The 16528-nt window shown below is 40.0% G+C and overlaps 1 protein-coding gene across 1 annotated transcript in view; it reads left to right on the top strand.

Moving 5' to 3' along the window:
* LOC107560207 (B-cell lymphoma/leukemia 11B-like) overlaps positions 1-16033 on the top strand; it is a 31935-nt gene extending 15902 nt beyond the window's left edge. The window contains exon 3 of the mRNA XM_016244325.1: positions 11481-16033. Within this exon, the coding sequence (XP_016099811.1) occupies positions 11481-13438 (1958 nt within the window). The 3' untranslated portion in view covers positions 13439-16033. The remainder of the gene's footprint in view (positions 1-11480) is intronic.
* The last annotated feature ends 495 nt before the right edge of the window (positions 16034-16528 follow it).

Raw genomic sequence — 16528 nt, 5'->3', positions numbered from 1 at the left:
CCAAATCCAGGTGTGAAAAACTTGTTGGATCTTTCCCAAAAAGACTCATGGCTGTATTAGATCAAAAGGGTGCTTCTACTAAATACTGAGCAAAGGGTCTGAATACTTAGGACCATGTGATATTTCAGTTTTTCTTTTTTAATAAATCTGCAAAAATGTCAACAATTCTGTGTTTTTCTGTCAATATGGGGTGCTGTGTGTACATTAATGAGGAAAAAAACTTAACTTGAATGATTTTAGCAAATCGCTGCAATATAACAAAGAGTGAAAATTTTAAGGGGGTCTGAATACTTTCCGTACCCACTGTATATGTAAATACGATGGCATATAATTAGCAATCGGTCAGTACCGTGGTATGTATGAAGTACAGTACTTTTTGTAAATGTTGATTTGAAATCCCAATTAAAACCATATTGAACTAGATCTCTCTGTAGTGTTTGATGGACAGTCTTCTGTACACATTTCAGTCTCTCTGACCTCTAGCAGTAAAATGCAAAGCAAAGATACCCAGCACTTCACAGAAACCATACCCATGATCCCTTGCGACACCCAAGCTATGCCAGCATCTCTGTTGCAGGGTGCCTGTGGTTAAGGCCTCTGGGATTTCGGGCCTGCTTATTTTTGGGATCCGTCCAAACGAGACCACCCCATCGCCGTCTGATTGGTGCTGTCTGCCGGCAGGGGTCAACCTGGTCCATGTTGGACGCATTATAGAGCAGGACAGCGCTGCATGTGCGCTCCACGCCGAGCCCTGGTGGAAAGAGTTAAAGTCTCCCACATGAAGGCATCAAACGCTCCACATACCACTTTATTGTAGTCATATGGCAGCAGATTTGATATTTTTCCTTCCACAGCGGGGAATAAAACTCGCCACTAATTTGGACTGTGAGCGTCGCCACTAAATTTCAGCATGTGCTGATGGTGTTGACCAGATGTGTAACGCTTTTTTTCCCCTCTTCCTCTCCGTCTCACTATCGCTCTTTTGTCAAATTAGCCATGACTGAATTCAAGTAAAATACTTAAGAAGAAATAGCAAGGATGGTGAGATGACATGACAGTGGCTCATGAACGTTGGGTGTAATCTGCACTGCTACCGATGGAAAACTGCAGTTCTATGTTAAAACCTACCCTTTGGAAAAAGCCATCTTTAATAAGTCTAAGCTGGTTTGCTGGTTGAAGCTGGTTGAAGCTGGCCTATAGGGATGCATGATGTATTGGGATAAGATCAATATTGCGATATGTCTTAGTGCAGTTATTAAATGTGTTCATGATCCAGTGTGTGCAGCTCACAGTAAATGAACCAAGCCTCTCTGAGATGCTGAAATACCATATAATGAGCTGAACGTGTAAGTGAACACAGCTTCACTCTGAAACCCGTAGTGCATATATACAAATAAACAAAATTAAGACATAAATAGTGATATTGTAACGTTATAGTTATTTTTTATTAAATACTCTCTTTTTAATTTTGCACAACAATAGTAATTGTTACAATATATTTTTTGTTTCTTTAACATTTTAATTATAATCAATCAACAACAACAATTATTATAATTATTATTATTATACAAAAATGTAATAATAATAATAATAATTATGATTACTGAAATAGGTTTCAGTTGATTTCTCCCAAATCGTTCAATCCCAAAGAATGGTTATCACAAAAAGTATGAGTAATTATTTAATAATAATTAAATAATTGATTAATTACTTTTAGGTTTGATGCAGAAATCACCCCAATCATTCTAGAATAATTAATTATTTCCAAATATAGCTAGTAAAAATTTTGTCTTTTTCTTCATATGGCAACATGCAATGCAGAAATACAAAAATATTGTAAAAAAATGTAATTTATTTGTTTGTTTGTTTGTTCGCGCGCTCGTTCGCTCATTCGTTCGTTCGTTCGTTCGTTCGTTCATTCATTCAAGTAGCTAGTTAGTGCCCAAAACGTTCTTCCTTCTAAAATCCCCTTAAAACCAGACTGGAAGACTCATCTCAATCCTGACAAATAAATTCAAATTCAAATCTTAGGCTGGTCTAAACAGTTTTTTTCCCAGTAGTTTTTAAGGATTTATTAGGTTGCTCAGGGGATCTCTATTAGTTTTTGCAGTCTTGATCAAAAAATCTAAACAAATGTTCCCCCCCCCCCCCACCATTCTTATCCTCTTGACATTAGGATGGTTTTAGCAGTAAGACATTACGATTGGCACTGCAGGGTGAGAAAGTGTTTGCGTGGAGAGTTATTTGCCCAACTCTGACTATAGTGTCACAATCAGGCAGCCAAGCCACACAAATGCTGATGCCCAAAGGAGAAGGCTCTTCTGGCAGCTGTCTCAGGCAGACAGTTAAAGGATTTTGGGTTACGACTCTCTCAAACCTGCAACATGTGCAGTCTATCTGTACTTTAATGTCGTCTTCTACGTGGCGCATGGTTTACCGACAACAAACATTTTACGTGTTGAGTTTAGAAAAGCTCAGGGTCTGTGAACATTTGAAAGGCTGTTAATAAAAACAGTGTCATTATCAAGACGGGATCTTGTAGACTGCATTGAATTATACTGCAGTAAACAGCAGTGTTTTCGACCATTGCTGTGGTTTAGTGTCAGAGCTTGGTGGCAAATTTCTGTCATTGTGTGTGGAGTCCTGCTGGGTGGCACCATAAAAGTAAAGTAGTTCTAATACAACTTGACTTTTTTTCTCAGTCCGTCTGTATTTTTAAAGTATAGTAATGGTGGGAAGTCACTGAGAATGAATTGGAGCCACTGATAACATTGTTTATTTGCACATGCTGTCTGTGTTTTTTCAGCACTTAATACACTAACGGAATAATGCAAATCAAGTAATGCTTGAAAATTGTTCCAAAAAATTGCTTGCACATTGCGATTCATCTCGCAGGTCAGTTTGCAGCAGACTACTGATTTTTGGCATACTTTATTGGCACTATACAAAGTCACAGTGTTGAATTTACCCTCGGGTCTCTGGTGTGTCCTGATGAGTTTAAACTTGTGTGCTTTCCATGAAAGTTCCCTTTATTGTTGTTTGATTCTCTTACTGATTATTTTTGCACCATGAAAACAAGAAAAAAAATATTCATGGCTTATTTCCATATGGATTTTTACAGTATATTATGTCGGTTTACAACGTGGGAATTCAGTAAGAACAAATTGTGGCCACTGATAACATTGTTTATTTAATTTTAGATGAATCTGTCTGTGTTTTCAGCATTTAATGCACTAAAGTAATAATGCATTTTAAAACTAATAATGCTGCAAACACAATGTAGTTTGCATGTTGCAATTCGTAATCTTGCTTGTCATTTTGCAGCAGACTACTGCATTCTGCCATACTTTACTGGCACTATATAGAGCTGAATACATTAAAATGAACCATTAGTTTTTTTCTTAGTGTGCGATCACACTCGAATTTCAAGAATTTTTTCTTGGTCTGTTCCCATCTCAAAAATCAGCAACGAGTACTTGAACATGAGTATAGTACTCCAAAATAAAGGGAGGGGGCTGCTCTGTCATGTTGATAGCGGTTGATGACATTACAGTCTGAAGATTTGTAGGGTGAGAACCGTCATGATAATTCAGCATTAAACCCTCCTTGGCAGCCCACTGAATGAATAAACCCTCGATCTTATCAGTTTTTATTCATGCCAGTGAGGGCTTGTTCTTGCATGTAGTGTGCGGCAGATGTGGCCCTCCCGGTATGTTTGCTAAAGGCATTGGCTAGATGAAAGACTGTTCTTAACCATAAGCTATGCGGGGAGCTGTGCCAAAAGCTGAAAACGCATTATTGTGAAAACAGCCCTGGGAGAAGCTGATCTCCCCCAGCAGAGGATGAAGAGGGCTTCAGCGGAGGGCTGAGGGCTGAGGGCGAGATGACACACGATGGAGAAATCGTCTCTCTCTCTTTTAACTTAGACTTTTGTTCTCATAAATATGACTGGCATGGAGTAGTTAACTGTCATTGTTGTCAATCAGTTTGTAGATACGAAACTTCTCTTCTTAATCTGCATACTTTGACACAGTACAAGTACATGGACAGTGCATTGTTTTGAGTACGTAGTAAAATAAAATAAAAAAAATAAAAAAATGTAATTAGAAATCAAAACTATGCAAAAAAAATGCTACCTACAGGTACATTTTTGTGTCAAAACATTATAATGCACAGAATGAAAGATGTAAAAGAACAAAGTTCTACTGTTTGAATTGAAAAAAAGATATATATTTGTTATAATAATAGAGGAGGGACTTGCTGGTTAGAGCTGGTTGAAAAAGTCCAAGAATAGAGCTCAAAGACTTATAACTATGGATTTTAATGATAAGTTGGGTATTAGACAAGTTTGTGTGTGTGGTCTGAAACAGAGTTGGATAAACATGCGGTATTAAGTATAAATAACAATTATAATTCACATACTACAACTTTGAACATTTGCCCTGAGATAAACAGAGAAAGTATTTCATTCTCAATGTGAAAATTAGAACTTAGTGCATTATAAATTCATTCTTTTAGTGTAGATGCACATTAACACAAAAAAGTAAGTGTAACATACTGTTTAAAAAAAAACAGTATATATTATAGTATTCTATTGTGAAAATTAGAACTTATATGTATTACTAAAATATGTATTAAAATATGTATAATAAAAAATTATATTCTTTCTCTTTTAGCTTAATCCCTCCCTTTTCTAGCTTGTACTATTCTAAACAATGTCTGAAACTTGTATCACCAGCACTTGTGTTATTTGCCTCTTTGTGATGAATCACTTGTTGTATTCCTCATTTGTAAATTAAATGTGAATGTAAAATAAATGTAAATCTATTATAATGTTATTAAGTGTATAGATGTACGTGAAATGCAAAACAAGTATAATTAAAATGAGACAAAGAAACAAATTAACCCCATCTTTAAAGAGACAGTGCTGTTTAAGAAGTAGTGCTTCTAAAATAGGTACATTTTGGGATAATCTAGTGCTTTTCCTATAAAGTTGTTGCTAGATGATTGAATTACATACAGTATGCTAGGTTTTTTTACAACAGAGCACACTGTACTCAATAATATATCCCACAATGCAATGCACTTGACCTTCCATTTCCAGTGTGGCAAATGACCCAGAAATAATATAAGACACAATTTTTTCATCTTTTTTGTTTTTTGACTTGATATTTAACTGGACTGCCAAATGCAGCATTAAAATGCTAGATATCAGTTTTTTAGTTCCAAGAGGACAAGTAGACATTGCAATGCAACGACTAAGTATTGTACTTCTAATGTAGCATACAAATGTTTGAAACATTTATTGTTTTTATATAATGCATTCTGTTCAATATACATTCTGAACACAGCATTAATGTAAAAATGCAGATACAAGAGTCCACAATCAAATATCCAATTTAAACCAACTAAATATCAAATAATGTCTTATACTAATGAATTAAAATAGTATTAGGACAAACTATCCCATCGTGAAACATAATCCAAGCACATTTTTAGACATCAGACTTTGATTTGACACATGCTAATTCTAATCTTGCTTACTATTTACAGTAGAATGCGTAGTGTGCAAGCTAAGCTTTCATCTTGGACTACATGCTTTTGATTTGACATCTGAGTTTGCGGTCACCTGTATGTGTGCCAAGGATTATGGGTACTCAGTGATCATCGCACTAGTCAGAGCGCTGCAGCTCTGGTCCTGCTGAGCGCAACAGAAGTGGAACCCATTCACATGACTGGCATGTGTCGCAGATCCAGCGCACATAAGGCATCTAAAGAGCTGTTTTACAGGGCCCTGATTGTTTTGGAAGGCGCGCTGAGGGCCTGGGGATTTTTACAGTGAGCTTTAAATGGGTATAGAAGCCTGGGCCCAGCTGGGGACCATTATAGTACATGTTATCCAAAAAATACCAGGGCAATTATTTCGCATACGGGATCTGTTCTTTTTTGCTTCTCTTGCTCACACACATGCAAGAAGCGAGGTCTAGCATGGTTCGGTTAGCCGCTTATGGTAGCCCAACCAAAACCATTTTTATCCATTGACAGCTAATCAGAATTAGCCATGCATTCTGATTCAATGTAATGGCAGCGGCCAATCAGCACATTCAGGACACACTTTTTGTGTTTGTGTCTTATTTTCCAGTACAGTCACACTTTAGTTTGGGGTCCAATTCTCACTATATTAACTAACTATAAACTCCTTTTGCTTAAACTCCTAATTACTGCTTATTAATAGTTATTAAGGTAGTTGTTTAGTTTAGGTATGGGGTAGAATTAAGAGATCTAAAATATGGTCATGCAGAATAAGACATTAATATGTGCTTTGTAAATTGTTACTACCTCCAGTACAAATATCTAAACATTTTAAAAATCAAAATATATTTACTTTATTAGCAAAATTACTTAAAATATAAAGTCTTGTTTTCTGTAAAATTGAGTTTATGCTTAAAACAAGAAGAATACAACATTTTCGAATGGGGTAATACAAATAAACTTCATTTAAAGGGAAAACTTTTTTTTTTGCCCTCATTGGCAGACATTTACTTTTTCATTTTAATCATAAAGTCACACTTTGAAGCATTTTTCAGAAAACAAGACTTTGTCATTTTTATTCTAAAGCAACTGTATCGAAATGTAAATATGTTTAGGTATTTGTACCAGAAAATAAGACAAAAATGATGAGGCAGAAAATAATTTTTTTGCAGTGTAGTCAGATTTATTGCTTAGGCGATTGACGTTTGTGCCCAGAACTAAGCGGCCAAGAGCAAAGATGGCACGATTCAAATTGTGCACTTCTGGGACATCCTGCACCAGCCAAACAGAGATTAATGAATATGTTAACGGTTATTTTTTCTCTTGAACGTGTACAATTGAAAGGAGTAAAAGGATCTAAAGAAAAACGTTTTCAAAGTAACAACACAAGACTATTTTAATTCCGTCTCATGTCAAGCTATTAGCGTTAACCGCTGGGAGATTTGATTGTGATCCAGGGTATGATTGCGATGACATGGAGCAATGTTTGCTTTGAACTGGTCCCTCGCTGTCCCCCTATTTTACTTTTTTCTCTCCACCCCACTGGCTTTTCCGCATCTCCCTTCAGCCGCAAGCACCAGTGTCATCCATCAAGTTCCTGCAGCTCTTCTTGAACGCCTTTTCACGCCAGCCAGATCTTAACGCGGTGACGCACACTCCAAGCTATGATTCAGACTTGTTGCAATGCCACAAAACTCTGTGCTAATGCTCTTCTCTCTGTTCTCACCGAGCCAAGAGTCATAGCTCTTTCTGACAGAGAAGTCTTTCCAGTTGTTTTTCACTGTCCTTTCCCGTCTGCACCGTAGGACGTCTTCGCTCTGGCAGTATCAAATGATGACAGGGCACTCTAGGGTGGCATGTGTTTTCAGTTAGACGGTTACGCTACCCTTGGCTGGCCTGTTTCTTCATGAGACTGGCAGTGAGTGTGCAGGAGGAAGTAGAAGGCTGATGTGGGTGTGTCAGTATATATAGGACGGGTATGGTGGTAAAATGCTGCCAAAAATTTTTTTATTAAGTATTTTTTCTCTTGTTTTATAGTAACTATATCTAAAGATCTTCAAAGCCAGATAAATGTACTTTTAAAAACTAAGCTTTTGCGCTGCGAAATTTTGCAGGTGAAAAAAGCAGGAACAGATGTGAGAAAAACGATATTCCCTAAACCAACCCTAACTTCTCTCCGAACATGGATAATTTAATAATATTGAAATGCAAAAATATGTAGACACATCAGAACAAGAGCCTCATCCATTGTGGATCTTCAGGTTTGATTTGTTGCAAAATTACAAAGCTCCACCCACACAGAGCTACGAATCGACGAATCAAGAGGCTTGCTATTGCTGAGTCACATTGAAATGACTGGATTTTTCTCACATCATTTTTGCCAAGCCTCATTAGGGCTGCAATTTTTTTTGACTTGCCGAATACTTGCTTTATCTCTTTTACAATGGCATTGCTTTATATTTCTACGATGGCATCGATAGCTGAAAAATTTTGCTTGCATCCACACCATTAGGTGTCAGTATAAGTCCCAGAGGACTGCCATATCAGCCAAGGCAACATTAAAAAGTGTAAGCGGATCCTTAATACATTAAATAATGCAAATTTGCTTCAAAATTATGCTTACGTGTTTTTCATGGAAAACAAGACCAAAATGATTAGGGAATTTTTTCTTCTTCTTTACAGTGCAGTGCAGGCCCAGAGAATTCAAGGAACTGCTGAGTGGATTTTGTGTGTTAGAGGGTTTGGATGAATTTATACCGGGGTCTCCGTGTTTTCTCTGTTTATTTGTGACAGTGGCTGAGAAAATATGAGTTTATTTGTTTGTTTAAATGTGGGTGTGACTGTGTAGGTGTCTTTTGTGTGTATGTGTGCAGTGAGAGCGCAGTTGCTTCTCTTCCAGAGGCAGTTTGTGATGTCCCTCCTCTGTGTTCCTGCAGATGGAGACAGATTGGAACGGTTACTGCAACAGGCCTGCTTTCACTTAGACAGGAGACAGCCATGTGTATGCATGTGTGTGAGCCTGCCATAACCACTATTCCTGCCACTATCCTCTGTGGCTCTTTACACACACAGTTTTTCCACTGTAGAATGGGAGTCTTTTCATATACAGTTGTCTGTCCTCATTATAGCCAGGAATCACAGATAACTGTCATTCACCAGAGCAGTGAACTACGAGAGGATTATGGGTACAAAAAGGACTATATAGAGAATTTGATAAAGGTAATTATTAGTTTAGTTTATGGTATTGCTGCTGTAGAGCAGACTTTTTACACTAAGCGCCTGGTTCAGGGTTATAAAGTTTGGTTTCTTGTTAGGGCAACAGATTTGCACTGCAAAAATCATTTTCTCAATCAGTGTTTTTGTTTTATAAAGTGTTAATATTTTAAAAATAAGATACATTTACTTGAGAATCAAAATTGTGTACATTAATATCCTGTTTTCATAGAATATGATATTGCTTACTTTCTTACTCTTAGTTCACTGAAAATGTTTTGAGCTTGAACGTTACTAAATTTTGTAACATTTTGCCTGACGTTACTGCGGTGTGAGGTGTCAGCCAGGCTTGTGACAGGTGCACAGAAGGGACGTTTGATTGGGGGGGTCCGGGTCCGGAAGGGAGTGAAGGCGTGTCGTAGTCCCCATGGCATCCCCTCGTCCTTTGTTCTTTATGCAGCGAACAGCGATGATTCTGTAATGAGCACTTTTATTGGCTGGAGCTCTTTGCTGTGACATGGTCTTCCCAGGCCTCTGTAGTGTGGCACACACACAGTAGAACCCAGTGGACCATGATCAGACGGAGATTTGTGTTCCTGAGGTGCCTGATGGGTAATTTCAAACCATCGTGCCACACAAGCTGCTGTCACAAGACATGGATCTCTGATGGGTCATTAGCATATCCTAACTTATTCACTATGGGTTTCTCTCCCTCGTTCTGGCTTGTTTGGAAAGTTGATGAAATTTGTCTTTGGTCGTCATTAAGTCTGCCTGTCTGTTAGCTGACACGGTCCCTTAGTAACATATGGTGTTTTTTGTATGATGTGATAGGATGCAAATTGCAATAGCTCAAGCACACAGTTATGTCAGGGGAAGAGCGAGAGCGCACACACCAAATGCATATATTTGTGCATGCACGAATGCTCTATTGCACACTTTTTGTCCATCCCACATTATGTTGAGTCTTTTACAGCCATCAGAGGGATATGGTATGTTAATGAGGCTTTTTTGGAACTAGAGTTGGGCGTAGAATATGTCCGTTGTTGATTTTATCCAGACTTGGGCTCCTGTCCAGGGCCTGAAAATGAAAATGAACAGCCTGTGTGTATTTTAGTATCTAATCTCTGCCACCTCTTTTTTCATGTCCCCTCAGTTTCTCTCTCTGTTACTCTCTTAGCGTCCAAAATCCCTCCCACCAGGTGTCCATTTAAAGGCTAGCCAAATCAAACGAAGGCTGTGGACCTGTCCTGCACAACTGCTTCCACTTTCAGTGTCCTCCACTTTTCTTTTTACTGCATCAGTCAGGTGTTTATTAGGCAACTATATAGAACAAAACAAATAATAATAACATGAAAGTATTAATTGATGTGAAGTCATGCACATGACTGCATTGGCATGTATTTGCAAAGTGTATTTCACTGAAAATATCCCATCACACAAATGTAACTTTGTCAGCTAACTGTGCACCTGACTATTGGTGCGTTTCCACTGCATGGTACGGCACGGTACGGCTCGGTACGGTTCACTTTTGGGGGGTTTTCCACTGGGTACAGTACCTGGTACCTGGTACTTTTTTAGTACCACCTTGGTTGGGGTTCCAAGTAAACCATACCGTTACCAAAACGTGACGTGTAAACTCTGCTGATCACGGATTGGCCGTGGAGAGAATCGTCACTACCTGCGTCACTGAACTTGCGACACAAACACAAAAGAACCGCTAGATTTAAATCAGTACAGCCAGTGAAGGATCGAACGCAACTGTTTTGAACAAGCGCACCTTTTTTAACAACCAAAAAGTTTTGTTGTCTGTTGCGGAAGAACAGACGTTCCTCTCGTTGATAGCAGAGGAGCGGATCCAGCGAGAGCTTGATGGGGCGACGCGGAATGAAAAAGTTTTTTTAGGAGTCGCGGTAGTAGAGGCGATGCAACTATAGCTACATGTGAATAATCCCGCCCACTCTAAAGCGGTACTGAACTGCTGTGGAAATGAGCCGAACCGTGCCGTGCCGTACTGAGCCGTACCGAGCCGAGTCGTACCACGCAGTGGAAAAGCGGGATATGTCAGTGTATGGACCTGTCAACACGATTCCCTTTCATTTTCTTTCTTTCTTAATCCTCTCTTTCTCTTTCTTTTGCCACAGAATTATCTCCATATGGAAATAGTGAAGGGTGGGGGTGTTGGGGTGTTGAATGGGAGTTCTATATTAACACCTGGCTGACATTAGTATTAACACAATGCATTGTGGCCTGTGGGCGATACCTGCCATCTGCATTAGGCTCCAGCCCTTAGGGAGCTTCCCTGATCTCACTAACCCCCTAGTGTGACTCAGATTCTGGGTGAGTCACATACAGGCAGATCCTCTTTGACACAGCTTTAGAGAGCAGCCGGCCCTGCCGCACAGTAGATAACCCGCTAGGCTATCAGAGAGCTCTTGTCTCCCCTCTTAGAGTGATGTAATTTTCATTCAATCTTATAAAATGGCTGTCGCCGCACCGCAATGAGATGTCTTTCACATGTTGCTTGTTTAATTTTTAAACAGAAATGATCCATGAATCTCACCATAGAGGACTCTTAGCTTTGATTACATTCAAAGCCATCACTGAGAAAAAACAGATGCGCAAATGACATGGAAAGCTTTTAAAGTGTGCTATCTCAACCTCCCCTCGCATCAAATCAGAGAGTTAATAGATAATATGTATATATTAATTCCGTCCACTTGTTTTGTGTCTTCCAGGAAAAGATGAGCCCTCCAGCTACATCTGCACCACTTGTAAGCAACCCTTTACCAGTGCATGGTTTCTGCTGCAGCATGTACAGAACACCCATGGGATACGCATCTACCTGGACACCCACCCTACTAGCTGTTCGCTTACCCCTCGCATGGCCCTTCCTCCACCACTGGGGGCTGACGCCTTGCCCCGTTCCCCTCTAGCCAGCTTTCTGGGCGATGGCAGCAACCCTTTCCATCTGTTGCGTATGGGTGCCCCACTGCTACGAGATCCTCCACCACCCGGATACATTGAAACCCGATTGCCATCTACCCCGCCCTTTGTAAGCCCTCCGCCACCCCGCCATCCTCTGGAACGTCTTGGCCCTGAGGAGATGGGTCTCCTGTCCCAGCATCCAAGTGCTTTTGAGCGGGTGATGCGGCTGACACCCATGGGCATTGAACCATCCATGGGCTTCTCTCAGCGTCTTCGTGAATTGGCGGGCAACAACAACAATGGTGGTCCCACTCCCCCTCTTTCACCTAACCGTGTGCCCCCCATGCATCGGCTTCTCAGCCCCACTCTGTTCCAGACTGGCTCCAAACCTCTACCTTTTCTAACCACACCCTCACAGCCGCCATCAATTCCATCCAGAGGCAATTCTTCACCACCACTAAATCAGGTCAGCAAAGCTAAGTCCTGTGAGTTTTGTGGCAAGACTTTCAAGTTCCAAAGCAACTTGGTTGTGCACAGACGTAGCCACACTGGCGAAAGACCCTATAAGTGTCATCTCTGTGACCATGCATGTTCGCAGGCCAGCAAGCTAAAGCGCCACATGAAGACGCACATGCACAAGTCAGGCTCCATGGGGAGTTCACCTGAGCAGGGAGGGCAAGACTCAGCTGGAGAGGGGCTTAAGAACAGTGAGGAAAATTGCACGAGGGAGGTATTGGATAATGAGGAGGAGGAAGAAGAAGAGGAGGAGGACGAGGAAGAAGAGGAGGAAGAAGAGGAACAACAGCAAAATGGAAGCAGGCCTGAATCCAACCTGAGCATGGACTCGGAGTTGAGCAGAAACAGAGAGAATGGCCCAAGACCCTCCCCAGAGGAGAAACCAGTGACCACTGACAGAGTGACAGAAAGCCAATACAACAACCTTGACAATCACTTCAGACTGCCACCGGGCAGCAGGCCATGCAAGGAGATGGACACAGATTCGGCATCCAGAGAGACTGACAGAAACAGGAGGCCCATGGTGAATGGCAGAGGCTGTGGCCCGGAGGATCCCATCTCAGCATTGTTCCACCGGAAGCCAATGCCTATTTCCAGCTCCAGCCTCACTGGGTCTTCCGCCAAGAGGATCAAAATAGAGAAGGATGCAGAGCTGCCTCAGGTGCCCGTAATATCCCCTGAAAATGTGTATTCTCAGTTGCTTGCCAATTATGCTGCATCCCACCACTTCATAAGGGAGCCCTTCCTGGGCTTCAACAACTCCAGGCAGTCACCTTTTGGCACTTCTTCCGAGCACTCTTCATCTGAGACAGGCAGCCTGCGCTTCTCCACCCCTCCAGGGGAAATTCTGGAAGGCGGTGGGATGTCGGGGCGAAGTGGCAGCAGTACACCTCACCTCCATCTGCGGGGTCCTGGGCCAGGGAGACCACCCTCCAAGGAGAGTCGACGGAGTGACACCTGTGAGTACTGTGGTAAGGTGTTCAAGAACTGCAGTAATCTGACCGTGCATCGGCGCAGCCACACAGGTGAGAGGCCTTACAAGTGTGACCTGTGCAGCTACGCTTGTGCCCAGAGCAGCAAGCTTACCCGGCACATGAAGACCCACGGGCAGTTTGGCAAAGAGGTGTATCGCTGCGATATTTGCCACATGCCCTTCGGCGTGTACAGCACCCTGGAAAAACACATGAAGAAGTGGCATGGAGAGCATTTGCTGACCAATGAGGTCAAACTTGAGCAGGCTGACAGAGCTTGAGACCACTTACCAATGCACTGCATTATGGGTTTTAGCTGGATAGTCTTTTTCTTGACTATTTATCTTTTGGAGTGATTTGATTTTTTTTTTTTTTTGTGAAAACAAACTGCCACCTGAGAAACAAGAACACAGGGAAATGTTAGTCTGCGGTTCTAAAACCCTTCTTGCATATCCCAGCAACTAACAGAGGAGTAGTCCATTAGGAATTCATGGAGCCTTTCTACTGTGCAATAATTTCTGTATTTATTGGATTATTTGTAATGATACATGGCATGTGCAGGTACATTATTGATGGGTTTCTAATGCATTCAGTTCCTGAAATTATATTTCTACACCCCATCTTATGATGTGACAAATACTGAGATTTTGGCATTCAGCCAGTTTTGTGTTATAAACTAGTTTCCTCAAAGGAAACAAATGGGTAGTTTCTAAAAGAAGAGGTCAGCTTCGAAAAATCTGAGAAGGTTTTCATGTTATTGTTGCTGTCATTGGCCCCACTTATCATGGGTTATATTCAGTAGATAGATGTAAAGCACTGAATGTCACTTTGACAATAAAATAGTCAATTTTAAGGGGCAAAAAACCCAGGGATGTTTAAAGGAAGCTGATAGGCAGTTTGACTGCATCTGAATGATTTTCTGTTGACAACCTTTGAAATGAATGAGACGAAATTAAATGCAAGTTCATCAACCATGACATTTATGAGAATGATTCCGTGCAAATGACAACAAAAATGACTATATTATGGTTCCCGTATATAAACAGTATTGAGGCTACCAGTGTTGCATTACCGACATATTTTTTCAAAAGGCTGACATTTTTTAAAGCCCAGATTTTATTTTTAAAGATCAAAATGTTTACATTCACTCAAATTAACATTCATGCCATTTCGTCCAACTTCATCTATCCCTTAATTCTATTTGATTGCTTTCCAAACCTTCTACAAGGTCAAATCCTTTCATATGTTAATGGTATTATAATATGTTTATTGTGCAGTCTTGACTAATTCAACCTGGATTCACTTGTTAAGGGAAGCCATTAGCTTGTTACATATCAAATTGTTATCATAGGCTCATATGGAGGATTTTTTATCGCTGCATTCCTATTAAATTATTTAAGGGATGTGTTCATACACAAATCAATCTATCATGGAATCAAAAATGAATTAGCAGCTATTTGGACACCAATATAAAGCACAGGTGCTAACCTGTAGAAATCATTTGAGTAAACACACACACAGGCCATTAAGCTGTAGCAGCATTATACGCACCATCCTGTGCGTTGTTGAAACCGCAATCACTGAATTGTGTTGGGGCTCTCTAGAAGCCCTGGGTGACTGCCTGTCCTCTAAAGGATCCTAGGATTAAATGATTTCCTCATTACGACCTCTGTTCCTACACACTGAATCGCCTCCACCTGTCTCCTTTCATACATCATCAGCTCAAATTTACACCACAGTCCTCGCCTCCGCCCCGCATATGCCACTGTTCTCTATCTGCGTATTCACTATTTACAACATCCTGTCTTTTATATTCATGACTTTTTACAGTTTACATTTTATTTTTGACTTGAATAGAAAGTTGAATTTAAGCTACGGCTGCATATGTTGCCTGCTTGAAATCAGTCAGCTGGGTACATCATAAAGAAATGTACAGCACAATGATGAGAACCATTTTTAAATACGGATGTGTAGTTTATCACCTACTTGTCAGATACTTAGCAAACCTCTCTTTGCATAAATGACAGGAAGTGGCCATAACTTGAAAGAAAATCAGGAGGAAATGTGTTGTAGTCAAGAAAGCATGTCGAATTTAAGTGCTACCAATGGCTTTCGGAGATAGACGTAACCAGACAACACGGACGTGCCTCAAATTAATATTCAGCCTTTATCTTCTGATGTAGTTCAAACTCCCGCTATACAGCGGACAAAAACAATCCATGAACAAATGATCATAACCAGTATCATTTCAATTCATTAAGAGGAATCAAATCAAATAAAGTCGTAAAGGAAGACTGTTCATTTATTTGGGAAATGTAAAGTGTGCTTCATTTTTAAGGGAAAGTTTTAACGCACAGATTTGTTTGAGAAATTACTAAGCCATTTCTTCTTTCTTAGATGGACTAGAGAATTATTGACAGTGGAGATAAAACAATTAATTGGAATGAAAAAAAATATAACTATGACACTGTCTTTAAATTATGTTTACAGTGTTGAAGTATAAGGATACTGAGCTCTTCTGTATATGTGTTTTAAATGAGACAAATGTTTTGTCCTCTGTTTTTCTACAATATTGAATATCATAGCAGGGTTTTCTCCTTTTTCCCTTTGTTTCTTTCCCTCCCCTCCTTTTTTTTTGGTGCAGGTATTTCCGTACATTTCTATGGATATATGCGCGTGTATGTTTTGTTCATTGTTAAATTCTCAATGTATTTGTAATTTCAGTGGCATTTTATGAAATGATGCAAAAAAAACTTTATATTTTGCAGTCCATTATGAAATTGTGAGTCTATTCAAATGTTTTGTCACTATATCTGTTCATGATTTTGGTAATTCCATCCACAGGAGGATGTAAAAAAATAAAATAAAAATGAAAACAAACAAGAAAATAATCTTTTGTGAATTATTTTTTGGTGTAATTACATCCAGGTCAATCTTTTGTTTGTGTTATATGGTTGCACTTAGAATAAAAGTCATAAAAGCCATGTTAGTACTACATCATACATTACCATTAGATAGTCTTTCGCAATCAGCAAACACTTTTTTTTATTAAGTCTAAATGCATATCTCATTTTCCATTATAATCCACTTAAACTTGCAAGTTAAGCCCAGCAGGCCAACTCACCTTTGACCCAAGCACTTCACTAATTTGTACAACCTCCGTCTTCACTGCACCTGCCCTTCCTCCTCTTGGTTTAAGTGCGGAGCACATGAAATCTTGTCTGACCTCTTTTGACCTCTCCCATCTTGCCTCATCCCGTCTTGTCTTTTGTTAGGCAGGTGGGTCCTTTGAAGCTCCAACAATGTTTCAAATTGGGGAGGCGAAGCACTTAAAAAAACCTCTTCATAGAGCATTTACACATGGCCAGTCA

Source organism: Sinocyclocheilus grahami, unplaced genomic scaffold (assembly GCF_001515645.1).
Source record: "Sinocyclocheilus grahami isolate Dianchi unplaced genomic scaffold, SAMN03320097.WGS_v1.1 scaffold714.1, whole genome shotgun sequence".
In the NCBI taxonomy this organism is placed as follows: domain Eukaryota; kingdom Metazoa; phylum Chordata; class Actinopteri; order Cypriniformes; family Cyprinidae; genus Sinocyclocheilus; species Sinocyclocheilus grahami.
The sequence above is the reverse complement of the archived record's forward strand: the minus strand, read 5'-3'. Positions and strand labels throughout refer to the sequence as shown.